This window comes from Tursiops truncatus, chromosome 2 (assembly GCF_011762595.2).
Source record: "Tursiops truncatus isolate mTurTru1 chromosome 2, mTurTru1.mat.Y, whole genome shotgun sequence".
In the NCBI taxonomy this organism is placed as follows: Eukaryota; Metazoa; Chordata; class Mammalia; order Artiodactyla; family Delphinidae; genus Tursiops; species Tursiops truncatus.
Window position 1 is genome coordinate 5,585,588 of NC_047035.1, and position 17,688 is coordinate 5,603,275.

A 17,688-nucleotide genomic window follows, 5' to 3' on the forward strand; every position below is an offset into this window, starting at 1 on the left:
TCTGAGGCTGGTCTCGAGTGGACCGAGTGTGGGTCTGTCTCCCCGACTTGGGTATGAGGTACTCGCCAACTCTGTTGCTTTGGCCCTGGCACAAAGCCTGACCCAGCAGAGGGGTTTGGGAAGTGTTGGCAAAATTCATTGAATTTCTGCGTTCGGGTGGCTTGGGCACTCCTGGGGGACGGCAGAAGGGAAAAAGGAGAATCGGGGTAAAAAAAAGGGGTTTCATCTAGACCCATTTTCCAGATGAGATAACTGAGTCCCAGAGGGAGACCCTAAGCTGCGGGAAGGACCCAGCAACCAGAGGCCCAGGTCAGGTTCTCTGTCAGCTTCAGCTGTAGATGCACTGGCCACAAAGCCACCCTAGGTCAACAGCCTGGAGGAGGTAAGAATTCTGCCATCCTCGGGCTTCCTTATTTCCTCTCCCAAGAGACCCAGTTCAGCTGCCCTTACGTGGAGAGGCTAGGGTGGGAATAATTAAGAACTGGTGGTCCAGTGGTTAGAATTCTACGCTTCCACTACAGGAAGCCCGGGTTCAATCCCTGGTCAGGGAACTAAGATCCTACAAGCTGCACGGTGTGGCAAAAAAACAAACACACAAGCAAAAAATTCATTTCACAGGAGGCTGGAAGGGTCCTCAGGTAACCAACAGATCCTTCCACCTTATTAAACAAGCAAAAAAAAAAAAAACACAGAAATTGAGCACATTCTAGATTCTAAGTGCTGTATGTGTATGAACAGGTCTCAAACAACCCTAGTAAGCAGGTACTATGATCATTTTGCAGGTGAGGAAACTGAAGCACAGAGTGGCGAAGTAAACCGGCTCAAGGTCACATGGCCAGCAAGCGTGCCAGGCTTTGAACACAGGCCATCTCAGCTGTACTTGTAAACATCATGCCAGGTGTGTGACTTCCCTGGGCCTCTCTGGTCCTCAGTTTTCCCCCCTCTATACAGCAGGAGAACGAGATGGTCATGGGTCTCCATAAGCTCCCCTGGGGAGAGAGTCTGACCCACAGCAGCCTTGGGAGGTATGTTCTACCCCCTCTGAAACCTGTTTGGGGTGTGACTCATCCCAACCCCTCTCCCAGACACACACACACACCCTCTAGGGGCTCAGTGGGTGGAGGCAACACTGCCGTAAAGCATGGCTCCACGGGTCCCACGGGCAGACCCCAGCTGGAGCCCCAGCTCCCCTCTCTCCAGCAGGGTGACCTCTCTGGCCTGTTGGCGCAACGGCAGGTCCTGGCTCACAGGAGCCAGATGGCCCCGGGGCTGTCAAGGGTGTTGTACATTCCCCCACGTTTCACCTCTGCAGTCCCTGCCCCCTCAGAAATGTTGTCAGGCCACTTACCCGCTCATGAAGTCTCCGAAAATGTAGAGGCCGTTCAGGTTCGGGTACTCGCAGCCCCGGTACACGTAGCCCCCAGTGACCGACTTGCCCAGTTTGTGCGGGTAGGCGAAAATCGGCAGCACATCATCTGCAGAGGCGGGAGAAGCTGGGTGAGTCTGCGGCCGGCTCCCAACAAGGCTTCTTGGGTGGTCCTGAGTCTTGCGGGGTGGGGGTGGGGAGGAGGGAGGGGATGGGGGGAGGTTCCCGAGAGGGCCCCAGACAGTCAACCAGAAAGGGTGGTGGTTCAAGTTTGTAAAGCGGGGGGGAGGGCATGGGTTTGCGCGGGCAAGGAAGTCCCGGTCGGGGGCGCGGTTGGCCACGGAGGGAGGCGCGGGCGCACAGCCGTGGAGTGGGGGGCAGATCCGGGGAGACAGATTCTCGAGGGCGCGGGGGTAGGGGGCGGGGGGCGGTCACCGAGGGAGGTGTTGGCACACAGCTTGCGGTCGTAGCACTCAAAGCCTTCGCGGGCGCGCCAGCCGTAGTTGCGGCCGCGCTCCACCAGGTCCACCTCCTCGAACTTGTTCTGGCCCACGTCGCCGCAGAAGAGGCGCCCGCGGCCCGCGCCCGACGCCGGGTCGCCGCGGTCGAAGGAGCAGCGCCACATGTTGCGCACCCCGAGGGCGTAGACCTCTGGCCGCGCGGCGGGGTCGCCCACGAATGGGTTGTCGGACGGGATGCGGTAGAGCGGGCCGCGCTCGTTGCGGTTCACGTCGATGCGCAGCACCTTGCCCAGCAGCGCCGACCTGCGGGCCGGGTGAGAGAAGGAGCCGGCTCGGGGTGTCCCCGCGCCAGGGGCTCGGGCAGCGCGGGGCAGGTGCGGGGATGGGTGTGCCGGGGCCCGGGGCCCACGGCCAACCCAGGTGCAAGGAGAGCCTCGGCTGTGCGGCCAGAGACCCCAGGTTCACGACCTCCTCAGCCACTTACCAGCTGGGTAACCTCATTCATTCATTCGACATTTATGGGGCACCTTACCAAGTCCCAGGCCCTGTCCTAAGTATTGGGCATACGTACCATCTATTGCTTTGTTTCATCCTCACAACGAATCTTTTAGGTAGGTGGGTGCTGTTGTGATCCCCTTTTTACAGACGGGGCAGCTGAGCTCAGAAAGGGCATAAAACATTCCCAGGAAATGATAGGACTGGGATCCAGCCTAGGCAGCCTGGCTGCAGAAATCCAAGCTCTTTACCACACTTTCTAATCTCCCCGGACCTTGGTGTCATCCACTGTGATATTAGGTGGTCCCTCTCTTTCCTGCCTACTCACAGGGCTGTGCTACAGGGTGCAGATCATGCCAGAAGAATTATTTCTATTTACAGCTTTCTTCCAGCACCTAGCACGGTGACTGGCACGTAGCAGGTGCTCATGAAGTGTTTGCTGAGCGAATGAATGAACACCTGCAATCAAAGTCAAGTGCCCCATACAAGAGTACAGGCCAGGGCAGGGAGACGGGAGAGAGAGCACCTCAGATCTTAGCAGGAAACGGGAGGCTGGGGTACTCGCCATCTCTCTCATACACCCCCAGTGCCATCGCAGCATGTCAGAGAGCCAAACAGGCCTCAGAAGCGGTTTAGTTCACCCCACACTCCACACACACCACCCTGATCTCAAAGATGAGGGGGACAACTTGCCAGGTCCCTCAGGCAGCTCTGGACCGGAAGCGAGGCCACTCCTCGGCACCGTGCAACATCAGCTTCTGGAGCCCTTGGAGCGAGGAGACCTCAGGATGTGCCCTCCAGGGCCGCGCAGAACGGGGTGCAGCCCTAACCTCCATGCAGCCCCTGGGGGTGAGCGGCTTTTGGGTCTCATTCATCGCATAACAAAAGTGACACATGATGGAGCCTGTAACATGCTTAAAGATGTACGCCCTCTTCATCTGTGATTTTTTGATGCGCTTACTTACTGCGTGGTTTTCCCCAGCTGTTAGCATTTTGGTGCACTCCCTTTGGCTTGCTTTTCAAGGCAGGACTGGCTGGTCCGCCCATTTGATGCAACTGTGTACCCCATCATTCTCACATAGCATCAGCACCCAAGCTTTTCCCTCCTCATTAAAGGTACCTCACAAGTATTCTCTTTCATGATGATAAAACGCTCTCCCCCAGTAGATGTCCCACAGTTAATCCCCTATTGCGGACTTCTAGGTTTTGCCCCAGTGAGTTCCTCTCATACGCTCCAGTCTGCTCACCACCAAGCTACAGATTACTCCCCGGAGCCCATACGCCACGCACCAAGCTTTGCTATATAAGTGGGCAAAACTCATAACAGCAAAGTAATGTTTTAAGTCCTGTCCAATTATCCACAAATCCTTAATTTCTATTTTCTCAACTTCATCTCTAAATACATCCCAAACATGAGAACGCTGCAATGATTCTTACACTGTCACATATGAAAGCACAAGTCACAAATTGGGAGCACTTTAATTACTGTAATCAACGGCATACTCGCTATTTTTACTTTCTGGGCTGAGGAAGGTTTTGTGATTTTGACTAAGAGAATGGAGGAGGCTGCCCTGAGACTCCTGGATATCCTCATCTATATGCACTAGGGGTGTGTGTGTGTGTGTGTGTGTGTGTGTAAGGAGGGGAATGGTGGCAGGCCATCTACTCAAGTCCAGAAGTGAGGAACTGAAAGCAAGACTATGCTTCAATTTCTGGGCCATCTTGGGTGACCCTTGGGGCAGAAAACCCACATGCCCATCCACACAGCCCTGCCCCAACCAGCCCACACTCCCCATTAGGTCTGAAAAACATCCTTTTCCTTCCTCTGGCTCCAGCAGGGCTGGGCAGACTTCAGAGAAAATCTGATCTTCCCAGAGGCTCTGTGATGTCACCTCTCAGGTACCCATGACAACGTGATCACCTTTATTCTTCATGACTAGATAATGATGATGATGAATCCCATGGGGATTCTTCTTCTTCTCTAACTGATGAGAGGAAGTGACTGGGTTCCCCAGCCAGCTAGCTGCAGACTGAGCTGGGGTCCAAAGCCCTTGCTACTACCCTACACTTCGTGGCTGAGGAAGTAACCCCCCCTCCAGGATAGTATGTAAACTAGGCGTATGTAAAACAACCCACCAGCCAACCAAATCAGAACATACTTGTTTTGGGCATTTCCAAACTTTCCAAAGGGGTCTCCAGCCATCCCGCCATCTCCAGTAAAGATGTAGAGGTACCCATCATCCCCAAAGAGCAGCTGGCCCCCATTATGGTTCGAGGCTGGTTCTTCGATCTCCAGGATTATCCTAAAAGAAGATAAGCACCCCGCCCCCCCCCAAAAAAACCTCAGCCAAAACACAAAACAAGATCACAGCAATAAAACCTCCTGTCTCCTGGATGCCGTTTCATAGTTGGAAAGACTTTTCATATCCTTTATAGCAGGTGATTTTTATAAGGATCTGGCAGGCTGGGCAGGAGGAATAATTCACGCCATTGTGCCAATGAGAACCGAGAGGCTCAGAGAGGTTGAGCAACTTGCCCAAGGTCACACAGCCCGTAGATAGCAGAGCTGGGACTAGAACTCAGGACTTCCAGTTCTGGTCTAGTGCTTTTTCCACTCTCCCCACAGCTAGCACCTGCCCTGTTAGGATCAAGCGAAGCTGTTGACCCAATCACTGGCACAACTGGTTTCTTCGTCATCACAGCTACCCACACGCCAGCCACTTAAGCTGAGCACTTCTGACACACTCTCTCATTGATCATGTGCCATAGCTTCTAAGGAGGTGGGCTGGATGGTGTGGGTTGTGCTCAGTCATACTCATTCCTCAGCAACCTCCTTTCCTGCCAGGGCGGAACCTTCCGCCATACTGCCAGCCAGCTGGCTTCTGGTTAGGGGCTTGCCAACGGAGGATGGAAGGCAAGGAGAAGGGAGGGGCCACATTTCCCTGGTTTCTGGTGCTGCCTCCAGAAGGGGTGGTTGCAGGAAGGGCAACAGTGGCTGGCAAATAGGGACTCCTGGGTTTCCACCCAGACATCTGGGTACCAGGAGGGGCAAAACTCAGAAGCACAAAGATGCTTTTGCCTTTTGTTCCTCTAGCTTCTCACAGGAACTCATCTTTAGGTAACCTGACCATCCCCTTTTCCTTCTCCATGCCTCCCAATCCCTTTGTAGTCAACTCCTTGTACTAAATTCCCTCTGATCGAAATGCTTAGGCTGGTTTAGGTGTTCCAGGATTGGTGACTGACTTGCCAAGCCCTTATTAATACAGATGAGAAACCCGAGATACAGAAATGTCAAGCAACTTGAACCCAGGACTTTGGACCTTCAGAGCCAAGACCAGAAGCCTTTCTATTGTGAGGCCAACACACACGACTTGGTAAGTCATACACAACCCCAAACTCCAGGTCCTCCATGGAGAGGACAGCTCAGACTGTCGGTCATCCATCTCCCATTGGGGTCTCAGCCCTGAGAAGAGAGACTGACAGCTGACTCAGGCAAGGATGGTCACTCCCTCCTGGCTCTGCCCTGAGCCAGCTGTGACTACTTCTGCCCCTGCAAGAGTCAATTTCTTGGCTTGTACGTGTGAGGTCCCCATAGAGCCTTTGCTGAACCCTAACTCTGCAATATATTCATCTGTTTATTTTGTATTCCATCTTCAGTCTTCATCAGGAATCAATATTTAAAAGTCACCATTGAAGACACATCCACTCTGTCCCTCTCTCTCCCCTCTGTGAGATCCATGTGATAAACTTGGCCTCTCTTGGAGAACTGGTTGTGCAGCCTCATATAAGGTAATGAGAATTATGTTTTCTCCTTTTGCCCTGGCTGCCGGGAAGCTCACAGGCAAAATCTACATTAGACCTCACATTAGCCAGCATATTTAACTCCTTCTTTTTATAAGTTCAATGTCAAGAGTTTACAATTTTATTGAATGCATCATGTGCTATTATTTGTCTATTTGCCCTCAGATCAGTCCTGGTCCTCCCCTTACATGCTCCTCTACTTCAGGGGGCCAGCTCCTGAAAACTACATTTCCCATGCTCCTCCGCTATGTGGCCTCCAGCTAGGTTCAGCCAGTGGAAGGCATTGGCCAGAGACTGGAGGGCGGAGAGTGGGGAGTAGCAGGTGGAGAGGCAGCAGTATTTCTCTCTCTCTCTCTCTGTTTCAGGCAGTGTCTTGGCAGTCCCTGACTCCAGCTGGCTTCAGCTCCCCCCACCCAGGTCCACCATGGTTCTAGCTTCCACCAAGTGGCCCCAGCTCAGGGGCTCCAGTAACCCCACTTCTCACAGCCCAAGAGACGGAGGCAGCTCCTTCCAGTTGTTAAACCCAGAGTTGCCTCCCTTCTTCTCCAGGTTGCTCTTTCATCATTTCCAACACCCGAGGAACTAATTCCCAGTATCAAATTCTGCCTATTTGAGTTACCTGGTACAGGATTTATTTTCCCATTGGAGACAGATTATGCATGCCCTTCTTGCCAGGCTAGGTCAAACCTGTTTTGAAAACAGTTGGGGCATAACTAATACCCAGAGAGCAGGCTGGGTGTTGAGAGGAGCAGAGGCCTGGAGGCAAGGAACAGATAAAGCTGTTGGGGGAGGGTGGGGAGGAGAGCAATCTGCCTGGGGGGCAGAAGGTCCAGGTGAGAAATAGGAGGTGGGGCCAGGTAAGACTGGGGCCTCGGGCCATAGTGCCCTGGTAGGAGCAGTGGGTTGGGCCTGGGAGGCAGGCAGACAGACCAGGGCTCCAGCTCTGACACTTCCTAGCTGTGTGACCTAACAGTCCCATCACCTCTCTGAGCCTCCACTTCTTGTAAAATGGGGCTGTATGAGAACCAAATGAAAGGCACCATCTAAAGTACCTGATCCAGGAGTTGGACATGAGCCGGTGATGTCTGTTTGGCAACTACCCCTCCCCTGACCCCAGAACAGGGGGTTCGGCCCCCTCACCAAGCGTGACATTCAAAATATTTCACAGCTCCTGGGGGGCACAACTCCAATTGGCCGTGTGTGGTCACGCCAGGGCTCATCCATGCTCGCAGCCCCGCCCCTCCCGCCTGCGCTCCCGGGGAACCACCTCTCCGAGTCGTGGTCCACAGCGTTCATGTCATCCTCTGAGACCCTGAACTCGCTGATGCGTATCCACTCGTGGAAGCCCACACCCACTGAGTAGTAGACGTAGAGCTTGCCATTGTGCCGGAAGCGGGGGTGGAAGGCGAGGCCCAGGAAGCCCCGCTCGTCGCCCTCCCAGGGCGAGGTGAGCACGGCCCGGCTGATGTTCAGGAAGGGCTTCTCCAGCCGCGAGCGGTCCGGCAGGTAGACCCACACCAGCCCCAGCTGCTCGGCCACGAAGAAGCGGTGGGAGCCGTCCTGGGCGTGGACCATGGCCACGGGGTTGCGCAGCCCATTGGCCACCTCCTCCAGACATAGCTGCAGGCAGCCCATGGCGTCGGCCACCACACGGCCCAGGTTGGAGTTGAGGTTCTCATTGACCAGCAGGTGCGGGAAGCAGTAGTCCGTGTCGTCCAGGGACAGGTAGCGGCAGAACTTGGCGCGGTTGCCCTCCAGCGTCCAGAGCTCGCGGTCGGGCGACAGGTGGCGGAAGAGGCCCCGGCACGACTGCCACAGGTCCAGGCAGTAGTCCTCGCAGAGCCCGGGCACGGTCCTCAGGGGCGTGGACGGATCCTCTGCGTCGTAGAGGTGGGCCGCATACGGCGAGCATTCCTGCACAGACAGGGACGGCTCAGGGATGCTCTGGGGTGGTCTTACCAGCTATGTGACCTCGGGCAGGTCATCCCATCTCCTAGAACCTCAGTCTGCTGATCTGTAAAATGGGAGGACGCCATCTGTCCATTACCACCAACTGTCTCAACCACAGCAGCAGCTACACAGGGCCTGTATCTCCTCGCCTTCATTCCTTCTCTCTCACCTGATGCTTCTGTTAGAATAACCACACTATTACCACTACTACTAACATTCGCATCAGGAGCTAGTCTTAAGCACCTACTGTGTGCCAGAAAGGATCTGAGGCCTTTTTATACACTTTCTCTTTTAATATGCTGCCTCTGCCCTATACCTCCATGATTCACTCCACTTTTTAAATTTTTAAAATTAATTAACTTTTTTGGCCACGCCATATGGCACGCAGGATATTAGTTCCCCGACCAGGGATCGAACCTGCATCTCTTGCATTGGAAGCATGGATTCTTAACCACTGGACCACCAGGGAATTCCCTCACTTCACTTTTTTTAGATCCCTACTCAAGGGGCACCTCTAGGAAGTCTTCCCTGACCACCCAGCCATCAGCTCCATTCCCTCCTGGCCTCTGACTCGGCTTAAAAAACAAAGAACAAAATCTTAACATTCCCTGATATTATTATAAAATCAGTGTGTTTACATGTTTATTGTCTGTCTTCCTCAGAACCTGAATTCCACGAGGGCAGAAATGTTGCCTGTCTTGGGCACTGCCGTATTCCAGAGCCTGAGACCATGTCCAGCACATAGGAGGCCCACAGTGAATACCTAGGGGTTGTGCTGAGCACTGACCCACTCTGACCAGCCCTTAACAGGGAATAAGGGCTCCTCCCTCCATTATTCATTTAATCATCACAAGGGCCCATGAAGGGGGGCTTCCCTGGTGGCGCAGTGGTTAAGAATCCTCCTGCCAATGCAGGACACATGGGTTCGATCCCTGGTCCAGGAAGATCCCACACGCTGCGGAGCAACGAAGCCCGTGCGCCACAACTACCGAGCCTGCGCTCTAGAGCCCGCGAGCCACAGCTACTGAGGTCCGCGCGCCTAGAGCCGGAGCTCTGCAACAAGAGAAGCCACTACAATGAGAAGCTCACGCGCCGCAACGAAGAGTAGCCCCCGCTCGGCATAACTAGAGAAAGCCACGCGCAGCAACAAAGACCCAGTGCAGCCAAAAATAAATAATAAATTAATTAATTAATTAAAAAAAAAAAGAGCCCATGAGGGTGAGAGTGCTACAGATGGGGAGACCCAGGTGTGGGCCCTCCAGTGTCACCCAGCGCCATCGGTCAACATGGAGGATCTGGGTTTGGTCTCGGGCCAACCTCATCCTCCCAGCACCGGGGAGGCTGGTGCATGTACACGTGTGAGTGCGTTGATTACGCACATGCCCACATGTCCCCCTGACCACCGGGACCCCCTTCCTCCATCCCTTAGTCACCTTGGGCTCAGCCCCTCCCAGGCAGGGCCCTGGGGCTGTCCTCTGCTGCCAGAGCTGTTGTTCTGTGACACAAATGAATCAGGAACCCCCCCACCCCCGGGCACCTCTTCAGACCTTCTTGACCTCACTGGTCCTGGGGTCTAACGTCACAGGGCAAAACCCAGCAGCCGTGGCTCACCCCTCACCTCCCACCGAGGGCATCCCCATTGATGAGACGCTTGGGACCCCACTCATCTCCCACGTGGGCCCCATCCGGAATGTGGGGGAGTTAATGCCTGATGTGACAGACCTTTGGCCCCTGGGAAAAGGGAGCTGACAGATAACCTGCTCCGCCTTCCTCCCCCCACCCCCCGCCCCAGGACAGTCCTGATTCACAGTTTGTGTGGTTTTTCTGGAACCCCAGTCTTGCCAATTCAAGCATCCGTCACGTTTGGCAGCAGCCGACTCGCAACTGCATTCTCGACTGGCTCTCCCTCTGCCCCTGGCCACGTCTGCTTACAGCGTCCTCTCACCATAATAAGGGAAAGAGCCATGAGCTTTGCCCCGGGTTCTGCTTTCTGGGAACCCAGGCAGTGGCAACAAATGTGACCAGGCCTCTCCCAGCTTCAGGCTCCAGTGCCCACCACCTGAGAGCTGAGAGCCCCCCAGAGCAGAGGCCTCAGCACCCCAGGCTCTCTGAGGGACTCCCTCGGCTAGAGCTTCGGACCTGAGCATATGTAACTGTTACGAGTCCGGTACCCCCCGCCCACCCCCTGCGTGAGCTCACCAGGTCAAGGCCAGGTCTGACTCAAGCCTGGGCCCCCGAGGCATCAGGGGATGCTCTTCCCACAGTGGGGGAGGCGCAGACAGGCACACGCTCCGCCCTCACAGGCAGGGCCAGGCTGGGTTCCAACAGGAGGCCCTCAGGGGCAGAGGGTGGCAGGCTGCCCTCCTGACCGTGTTCTCAGGCTCCTGGCCAGGGGCCGTACCCTCCCTTTACACGACTGGGGCTTTTAGTCACACCACGGCCTGTCCTCCTGGCCCAATGACTGCTACTGTGGGGCTGAGGGCCACTTGGTGACGTGCTTGTGTTTCTGGTCAGTACTGCTCAGGCCCAGACAGGGAAAGTGTTTCCACATGTTCCGGACGGCCAGGCCCTGGCCTCTGTGCGGTGCCGCCTCTCCCACGGTTCCCCTGGGGCCTCTTGTGAGTCCAGCTAGCAGCCGTGGGCGGACCAGGGAGGGTCTGTGTGTTCACACGCCTCATTTAGTCATTGCGAGGTAGGGTCATTGTGATTTCTACTGTATAGATGAGAACCTGAGGCTTCAAGAAGGCCAGGTGCCAAAAAGTGGCCAAGCCGAGGCTCAGACCCAGGCCTCATGAGGCCCAGACCGGGGCTCTTCTCAGATTACTCAGCAGAGTTTCATTCAACAAGCGTTTACTGGGTACCGACTCTGTGCCAGGCACTGTCCTCGGCTCCAGAGACACAGTGGGGAGCAAAACAGACTTCTGAAAGCCAATCTGAAAGCCTCCACTCATCCAAACCCCACCCAGAACTAGAGATGGAGCAGGGAGGGCCTCCGGGGAGCCAGGCTGGAATTTCAGCATCCATGCGTCAAACCCACTGGGTCCGGCCAACCCTTACTCATGACCCATGCACTCTTACTTACACACAATACAAACCTGGTGCCCAGGCCTGAGTAGTCCAGAGCAGGAAATGACAAGAGGGTGCAGCGGTCGCTGCTCGCAAGGAGTTCAGTCGGCAACTAGCCTCACGGTGGTCAGTGAGGGGGAGGCAGCAGAAAACCCATGGAAAACCAACCCGGTATCACATTGCTTAGCTGTCTGGGCCTTTCAGCACAGGGGCAAACAGCCTGCCCACATTATTGCCCCGAGGTTGCCAATGTGCCGTCACTGACACTCATGACCCATGGTCCTGGGTCCCGAAGGCTTCTTCTGTCCACCGTCTACTCTTGAGGTGGACCAAGTCTATTGTTTTTTGGTTCCACCATGCAGCTTGTGGGATCTGAGTTCCCCGACCAGGGATTGAACCCGGGCCCTCAGCAGTGAAAATGCTGAGTCCTATCACTGGACCGCCAGGGAATTCCCCAGGAAGACTGAGTCTTTGTACACAATATTCTCTTATCGGACGTTCCCTCCTCGCCCACTTCTGCATCTGGCAAACTCCTATTCATGACTCAAAGCACAACTCAACAGTCTTCCCTTACACCTCTATTCTCTCAGGGCCCTGATCCCCCAGCCCTTGTGGATGCTCCTACAGCTCTCTGTCCGTATCTCAGACACAACACTCACCAAACTGTAATTCTGTAGCTTGCAGTGTGAGCGCTCCACTTCTGCTGTCAGCTCCCCACTGCTCAGCTGGTCTGCTTGACTAGGACTTAGTTACCTCTTTGTGTGTCCACCCCATAGGCTGTGAGACCATCCAGGGCAGCGACCCCAGGGCCCAGCACATGGTGGGGCTTCAAGAAGGCAGGCAAAGTGATTAAGAGAGGGGTTTTGGAGTCAGAGCACACTGGAGACTGAGTTTACCATTCCCTGAGTGACCTTGGGCAATCTCCTTAACCTCTCTGTGCCTATGTCTTCATCTATAAAAGGGGAAAAAATTCCAACCTCATAGAATCATTGGGAGGAATAAACTGAAATGATGCATGTGTTTGTTGAAATAATGCTCAGACAATATGGACTATCAAGAGGCAACTCAGTGTCCCCTCCTCCAGGAAGGCTTCCCTGACTTTTTCAGGGTAAGTGTGGCTTTTCTCACTATGGCTCCACAGTCACCCTTGGGAAGGCTTTTGGCCATTCTGGTAAGTGTCTGTGTGTCTGTCTCCTGAAATGAACAAGGGAACTTTTGGGACTGAGCTTGCTACTGGCCAACTGCCTCTGGGCCCAGCACCCAGCATAGGGCCAACTCCTAATAGGCTCCGAGGAAATGTCTGCCCAGTACCTGAGCCTGCAGAGCATGTTTTGCACAGACTTCTATCAGAACCCATGCTTTGATGATTTTAGGTACTTAAAGAGGCCATCTCAGTTACATGGGAAGTTCGCTATGTGGACTGGCTCCCATCAATCTGGGACCTGAGCTGCCATGTGTCACAAGTTGTCTCTTCTCCTCCTGATGACATAGGCATCAGCTGGACGAGGGCAAAGCCCCAAGAAAGGGTCTGAAGGGGCCAGGAGGGACTACTGGCCTCTGGCTAAGGAGCCATCCTGGGCATCTAGAGGAGTTGTGGGTGCCAGATAGGGGCAGGTTCGGGGGGGGACTTGGGCGTAGGCATGGTTTCATGGTCTCTCTCCCCATCTGGAGTCCAAGCAGATGTGGATCCCTGAATGCCGTCATTGACTGAAACTTGTAAATAAAGTACCTTGGCCACCTCCCCTCGTGGAAATCAGGAGGTGCTGAATCCAGACGCAGCCTTGGCTTGCAGAGAATACCATCCCCCATCTAGCATTCTCCTTCCCTCCCTCCCACGAGGTCCTGGCAGGGAAACTGTGATCCAGCCTCGGGTGTACTCTCCAAGCTTGCTCCAGACATGAGGTCACTCCCAGAGATGCCTGGGGTGAGATGCTAGTGGCCCTTCTACCGCTGCTTGCTTAAGGCCAGGCCGTACTGGGAAGGTTCCCAAGGAGAGAGGGAGCCTCCTGCCAGGGGAGGGGTAGCAGGCCTGAGCCTTCCCTTCTCCCTCCTCAGACTTGCACACCTTTGGGCCCTGCTGAGCCTGGCACATAGTAAATGCTCAATTAAAAAAAGGGGGGTAGATGCACGTACTCTGCTATGTGACCAGGGTGGGAAGACCAGAAGATCTGCCCCAGGAGTCTCCAGGCAGGTGAGCTAGGGGGACACCTGACCAGACCATTCCGGCTCCCCTGAGATGCACAGTGTAGGTGCTCAGCAGACTCCGCCAAAGGACAGCTGCCCACCCCCTTGCATTCTGGAGCTCCCCAGGGTCTGTCTCCTTGTCTGCTCCCAGCCCCCCCTTATTTCTTACCCAGATGGCTCATTCACATGGCAACGATCGTGGTCCAAGTGCCACCACTGAGTTGTGTGACCACCAAGCAAGTCCCTGCCACTCTGGGTGTTCCCTGAATCAGCCTGTAGGCCCCACTCAGTCCCTGCTCAGGGCAGGGCAACCAGTGGGGACCAAGGAAGCACTAGAGAAACCCAGGCAGAATCATCCACTGAGCCCTGAGTATGTGTCATTTAGTCTTCATGGCAACCCTGGGGGGGGAAGCTAGGGTCGCCCCTGTTGTAAACACGATGCAACTGAAGTGCAGTGATGACCTGCCCAGGGTCGCAAAGCCAGGAAGTGGCAGAGCCAGGATCGAACCCTAGTATGTCTGGATCTAAGCCAGCCCTCTCGCTCCTCCCATCAGCGCCTGCCCCTGCCAGCTGAAGGCTACGACTCTGTGCTGTGTGGGCAGGACCCCTCCACTCATGGGTCCTCCCACTGCCCAGCTGTGGGGCCAGGGCCAGCCTTAGGACTTCTCAGCCTCCACCCATTGCCGGCCAGGGCTTCTGCTCAGGCACTCCGGAATCAGGAAAACGAACAGCTAAGGCACAGTCTGGTGCGAGCAGAAGCGGGAACTCAGCCCCCACAGGGGCAGAGGGGTTTCACCAAAGGGATCTCACTGGGGTAGTCTTGGAGGATGAGAGTGCCTATGCCTACGCCGGGTGGGAGTGCCATCCCGGGAAAAGGGCACAGCACAAACCAAGGTATGGTCTGGAATCACCTGGGACATCTCAGCACCGGGGGTCACCCAGGATCGAGCACCAGCGCACGTCAGGATCCCGGAGTACTGAGGGGCTGTCAGACAGCTCCTCCAGGTTGGGGGAAGGGCCCTCGCTGGGAGAAGTGTGCCCCCAAACCCCGCGACAAACCCAAGTCCAGCGCTTTGACCATGCCCTCTGCAGGGGTCTGCGGCTCCCATCTCCCCGGGGGGCAGCGCAGGGGAGCCCCGAGCAGGACAGAGGCTTCCCACCCTGGTACTCCAACAAGGGCAGGGCTCTCCAGGGCCGCGGCACTGGGGGTCTTTAGGCGGTGCCAGGGCAGAAGAGCCCCCCAAACTCTGAGGGAGTGATGACCTCATCAGGAGGGGAAACCGAGGCCCAGATAAAGCCCAAGTCACAAAGCTAATGATGGCAAAGCCCAGAGCCATCCCAGGATGCCCGAATCTCTGCCCCGTGCCCAGTTACTCCTGCGGGGGTGGGGGTGGGGGCTCGGGTTACAAAGCCCGCCGCCCACCCTTGATCTTGTCCCAGTGGGGTTGCCAGAGCCGACCTCCCATCTAGGAACTAGGCCCCTGGCGCGCGCCCCGCGCGCCCGCTCACCTGGCACAGCAGGTCAAGCGCGTAGCCGGCGCACTCGGCCCAAATCGCGGCGTCCACGCGCGCCGCCAGGGCCCCGAAGCGCCGGGCCAGCGCCGCGTCGTGCTCGGGAGCGCAGCAGCCGAAGGCCGAGTACTGCGCGCAGAAGCGCAGCGGCTGCGGGGGCCGGAAGGGCGGCCTGAAGTCCAGGCACTGCGGGTGCGCCGCGGCGCCGAGCGCCCGCAGCGCCAGCAGCGCAAGCAGCGTCCAGACCCCGGTCCCGGCCCCGGCCCGCCGGCCCGCCATGCCGCCGCCCCGCTCCGCCCCGGCCCGGCCCGGCCCGCGGAGGAAGAGGCGGAGGGAGGGCACCCCCGGCCCAGTGCGGCCCACGAGTAGCCGCCGGCCGCGCCCTGAGCGCCCGCCCCTCGCCCCGCCAGCACCCTCCCGGGGCGCCCGCCCCGCAGGGCCTGGGGTTTGGAGACCTCCCCTGCTAGGAGGTCACCTCTGGTCGGGGACGTCCCGGCGGGACTCAAGGAAGAGGGGCGCGGTGCAAAACTCGGAACTCGGCGCAACCTCTGTTCCCGCCGTTGGGGCAGCCCCTTCCTCCTGGACCTGGAGTCTTTCCAGTTACAATGGCAGTGACCCGGCCTCCTGGGGCCTGGGTGTGGACTGTGTTTCCCGTTGCCGTCTGGGACGCAGCTGGCCCCCACCCCCGGCGCTTTTTAGCGCAGGACGTGCAGGAGCCCCCAGCCAGAGGTTTGGACCCCTGGATTCCCGGTCCTACCTCTGACTGGGCCAGGGGAGGAACACGATGGAGCCAGTGGTTGGGAGTGCTCACAGAATCACTTAAAAATGGGACTGCAGCCTGTAAAGGGCTGGTGGTGTTGCCCTGACACTCACAAGAAGTGAAACGTCGGCCCAGGGTGGGGGGGGGAGGATGGGGCAGACTCTAGAATCCAGCCTTGGCCCCCACCCCAGGCTTCTTCCCTTTCTGCCCTCCTGGGTCAGCAGATTCCCTGACAGCCTGGGACTGCAGGCCGGCCCTCCCCACCCCCCACCCCCCGCCCACTCCTGTGTACCTCCTGGGTGGGCATCCAGTCCATCCTCCAGCTCCTGCCCCAGCTTCTGCCCTGTATCATGCACCTGGGTTATGGAACCAGCTTCCCCAGCAGCCCCAGGCCTCTCCTCCCTCCCCATCACCACCACTCCACAGAACCAGAGAGGTTTTTCTGAAAAGCAAATACCATGGGGTCCTTCCCCTGCTGAACCAGGTCTGAGGCCTCTCGGAGCCCAGGGCAGTGGTTTGCACACTCTTTGGAGCAAGCCAGCCCCCTAAAAATGGACCTCTGAGGCCCAGAGATTGTTACGGCCCCTACAAAACTCTAATTCAAGAAATTCTGGGATCACTCTTTGAGCAACCCTGGTGTACAACACACAGAGCAGGCCGGGACTCAGCCTCAGCTCCTGCTGCTCAGACAGGACCCCCTATATGCACGCGCACGTGCACACACACACGCCCCCCCCCCTCCCCAGAATCTCATGGCACCAAACCGCCCCCCACCCCTGGGCACTTTCCCAAGTGGACCTCGGCACTTGCTCCTCCCAGGAATGCCTTTCTCCATCTTCTCTGTCTGGCAAACTCCTACTTAGCCTTCATGGCCCCAACTCACAAACCCAGCCTGGGCAGGTCTCTTTGGGCTGCCCTGGGGAAGGGGATCTGTGTCTTTGTGCCACCCCTCATGGCAGGACTGGGGGTGGATTCGATTCTGCAGGACTGTGAGCTCCCTGAGTTCTGTGGCTTAGGCCCAAACAGGTGCCGTGTATGAGCCAGAGAGTACACAGAAGATCAAACATCTCTAAGTATTTAAAACAAGGGGAATTTAATGCAGAGAATTGATGACCAAGAAGCCATACAGGGGACAGTGAGGCAACCTTGAGACTAGCAACAGCAGGAATATTCCACAAGTCCCTGACTGACGGAACAGCAGGAAATGTTACTAAAGCCAAGGGGCGAGGGTCCCTTGGTCAAAGCCGGACACCCAGTGGGTCTGTCTGGTGGAACTGGAGGAGGCAAGCCCTTCAGAGATTCTGCCTGAGACAGAGGGAGAGAAATTCCCTGGCTTCTCCCTTCCTCTGGCCTTCCAGCTCCTTTCACTGGCCTACCTAGTAGGTGGAGGCTGGAGCTGAAGCCTGGGAAATGCAGCCCTCAGGGGCCCTCCTGCACACGATCTGGGCAAGGGCAGAGCCAAGACAGGAGCTGAAAAGGGCTTCTGCAATGGCCCCTTCCTCCCAGCCTGGAGTCAGACAGGGTGATGATACCTGTCTCAGTCTGCTCAGGTTGCTATAACAAAATACCACAAACTGGGTGGCTTGCAAGCAACAGAAATTTATTTCTCACAGGTCTAGAGGCTGGAAGTTTAAGATCAGGGTGCCAGCACAGCTGGGTTCTGATGATGGTTCCCTTCTGCATTGCAAATGGCTTTCTTATCGTATCCTTATATGGCAGAAAGAGTGATAGGAAGCAAGCTCGTGTCTTTTTACAAGGGCACTAATCCCACTCATGGGGGCTCCACCCTTGTGACCTAATCACCTCCCAAAGGCCCCACTTCCTAATACCATTGTCTTGGGGGTTAGAATTTCAACATATGAATTTTGGAGGGACACAAACATTCAGACCATAATAATAACATCAACACAGGGCCCTGGAAAGGGTGTATGGGGATGGGAGAGAAGGGGGAGACACGGAGCCTGGGCTATAGCCATGAACTTTGGGGACAGCCTCATCAATGCCCAATGTCATTCCCACAGGAGATGGCCAGGCAGACACCCTCCCCACCAACATACGCACCTGGCATGGCCAGTTACCGAGGCACAGTCTGA

General features: G+C 56.4%; 1 protein-coding gene across 4 annotated transcripts in view; it reads right to left on the bottom strand.

Moving 5' to 3' along the window:
- HHIPL1 (HHIP like 1) overlaps nt 1-15,367 on the bottom strand; it is a 29,342-nt gene extending 13,975 nt beyond the window's left edge. For 2 of the 4 annotated variants that reach the window (XR_012329836.1, XM_073800058.1), the window contains exons 1-5: nt 14,833-15,365; nt 7,391-8,037; nt 4,482-4,625; nt 1,802-2,130; nt 1,349-1,475 (exon numbers count right to left, since the gene is read on the bottom strand). Coding sequence is in view for 3 of the 4 variants with exons in the window: in XM_073800058.1 (XP_073656159.1) it covers nt 1,349-1,475; nt 1,802-2,130; nt 4,482-4,625; nt 7,391-8,037; nt 14,833-15,114 (1,529 nt within the window). In the remaining variant the exon portion in view is untranslated. Of the gene's footprint in view, nt 1-1,348; nt 1,476-1,801; nt 2,131-4,481; nt 4,626-7,390; nt 8,038-14,832 lie in introns of all 4 variants that reach the window. The other 2 variants (XM_033850625.2, XM_073800059.1) reach the window with 2 other exon arrangements.
- Between the last annotated feature and the right edge of the window lie 2,321 nt (nt 15,368-17,688).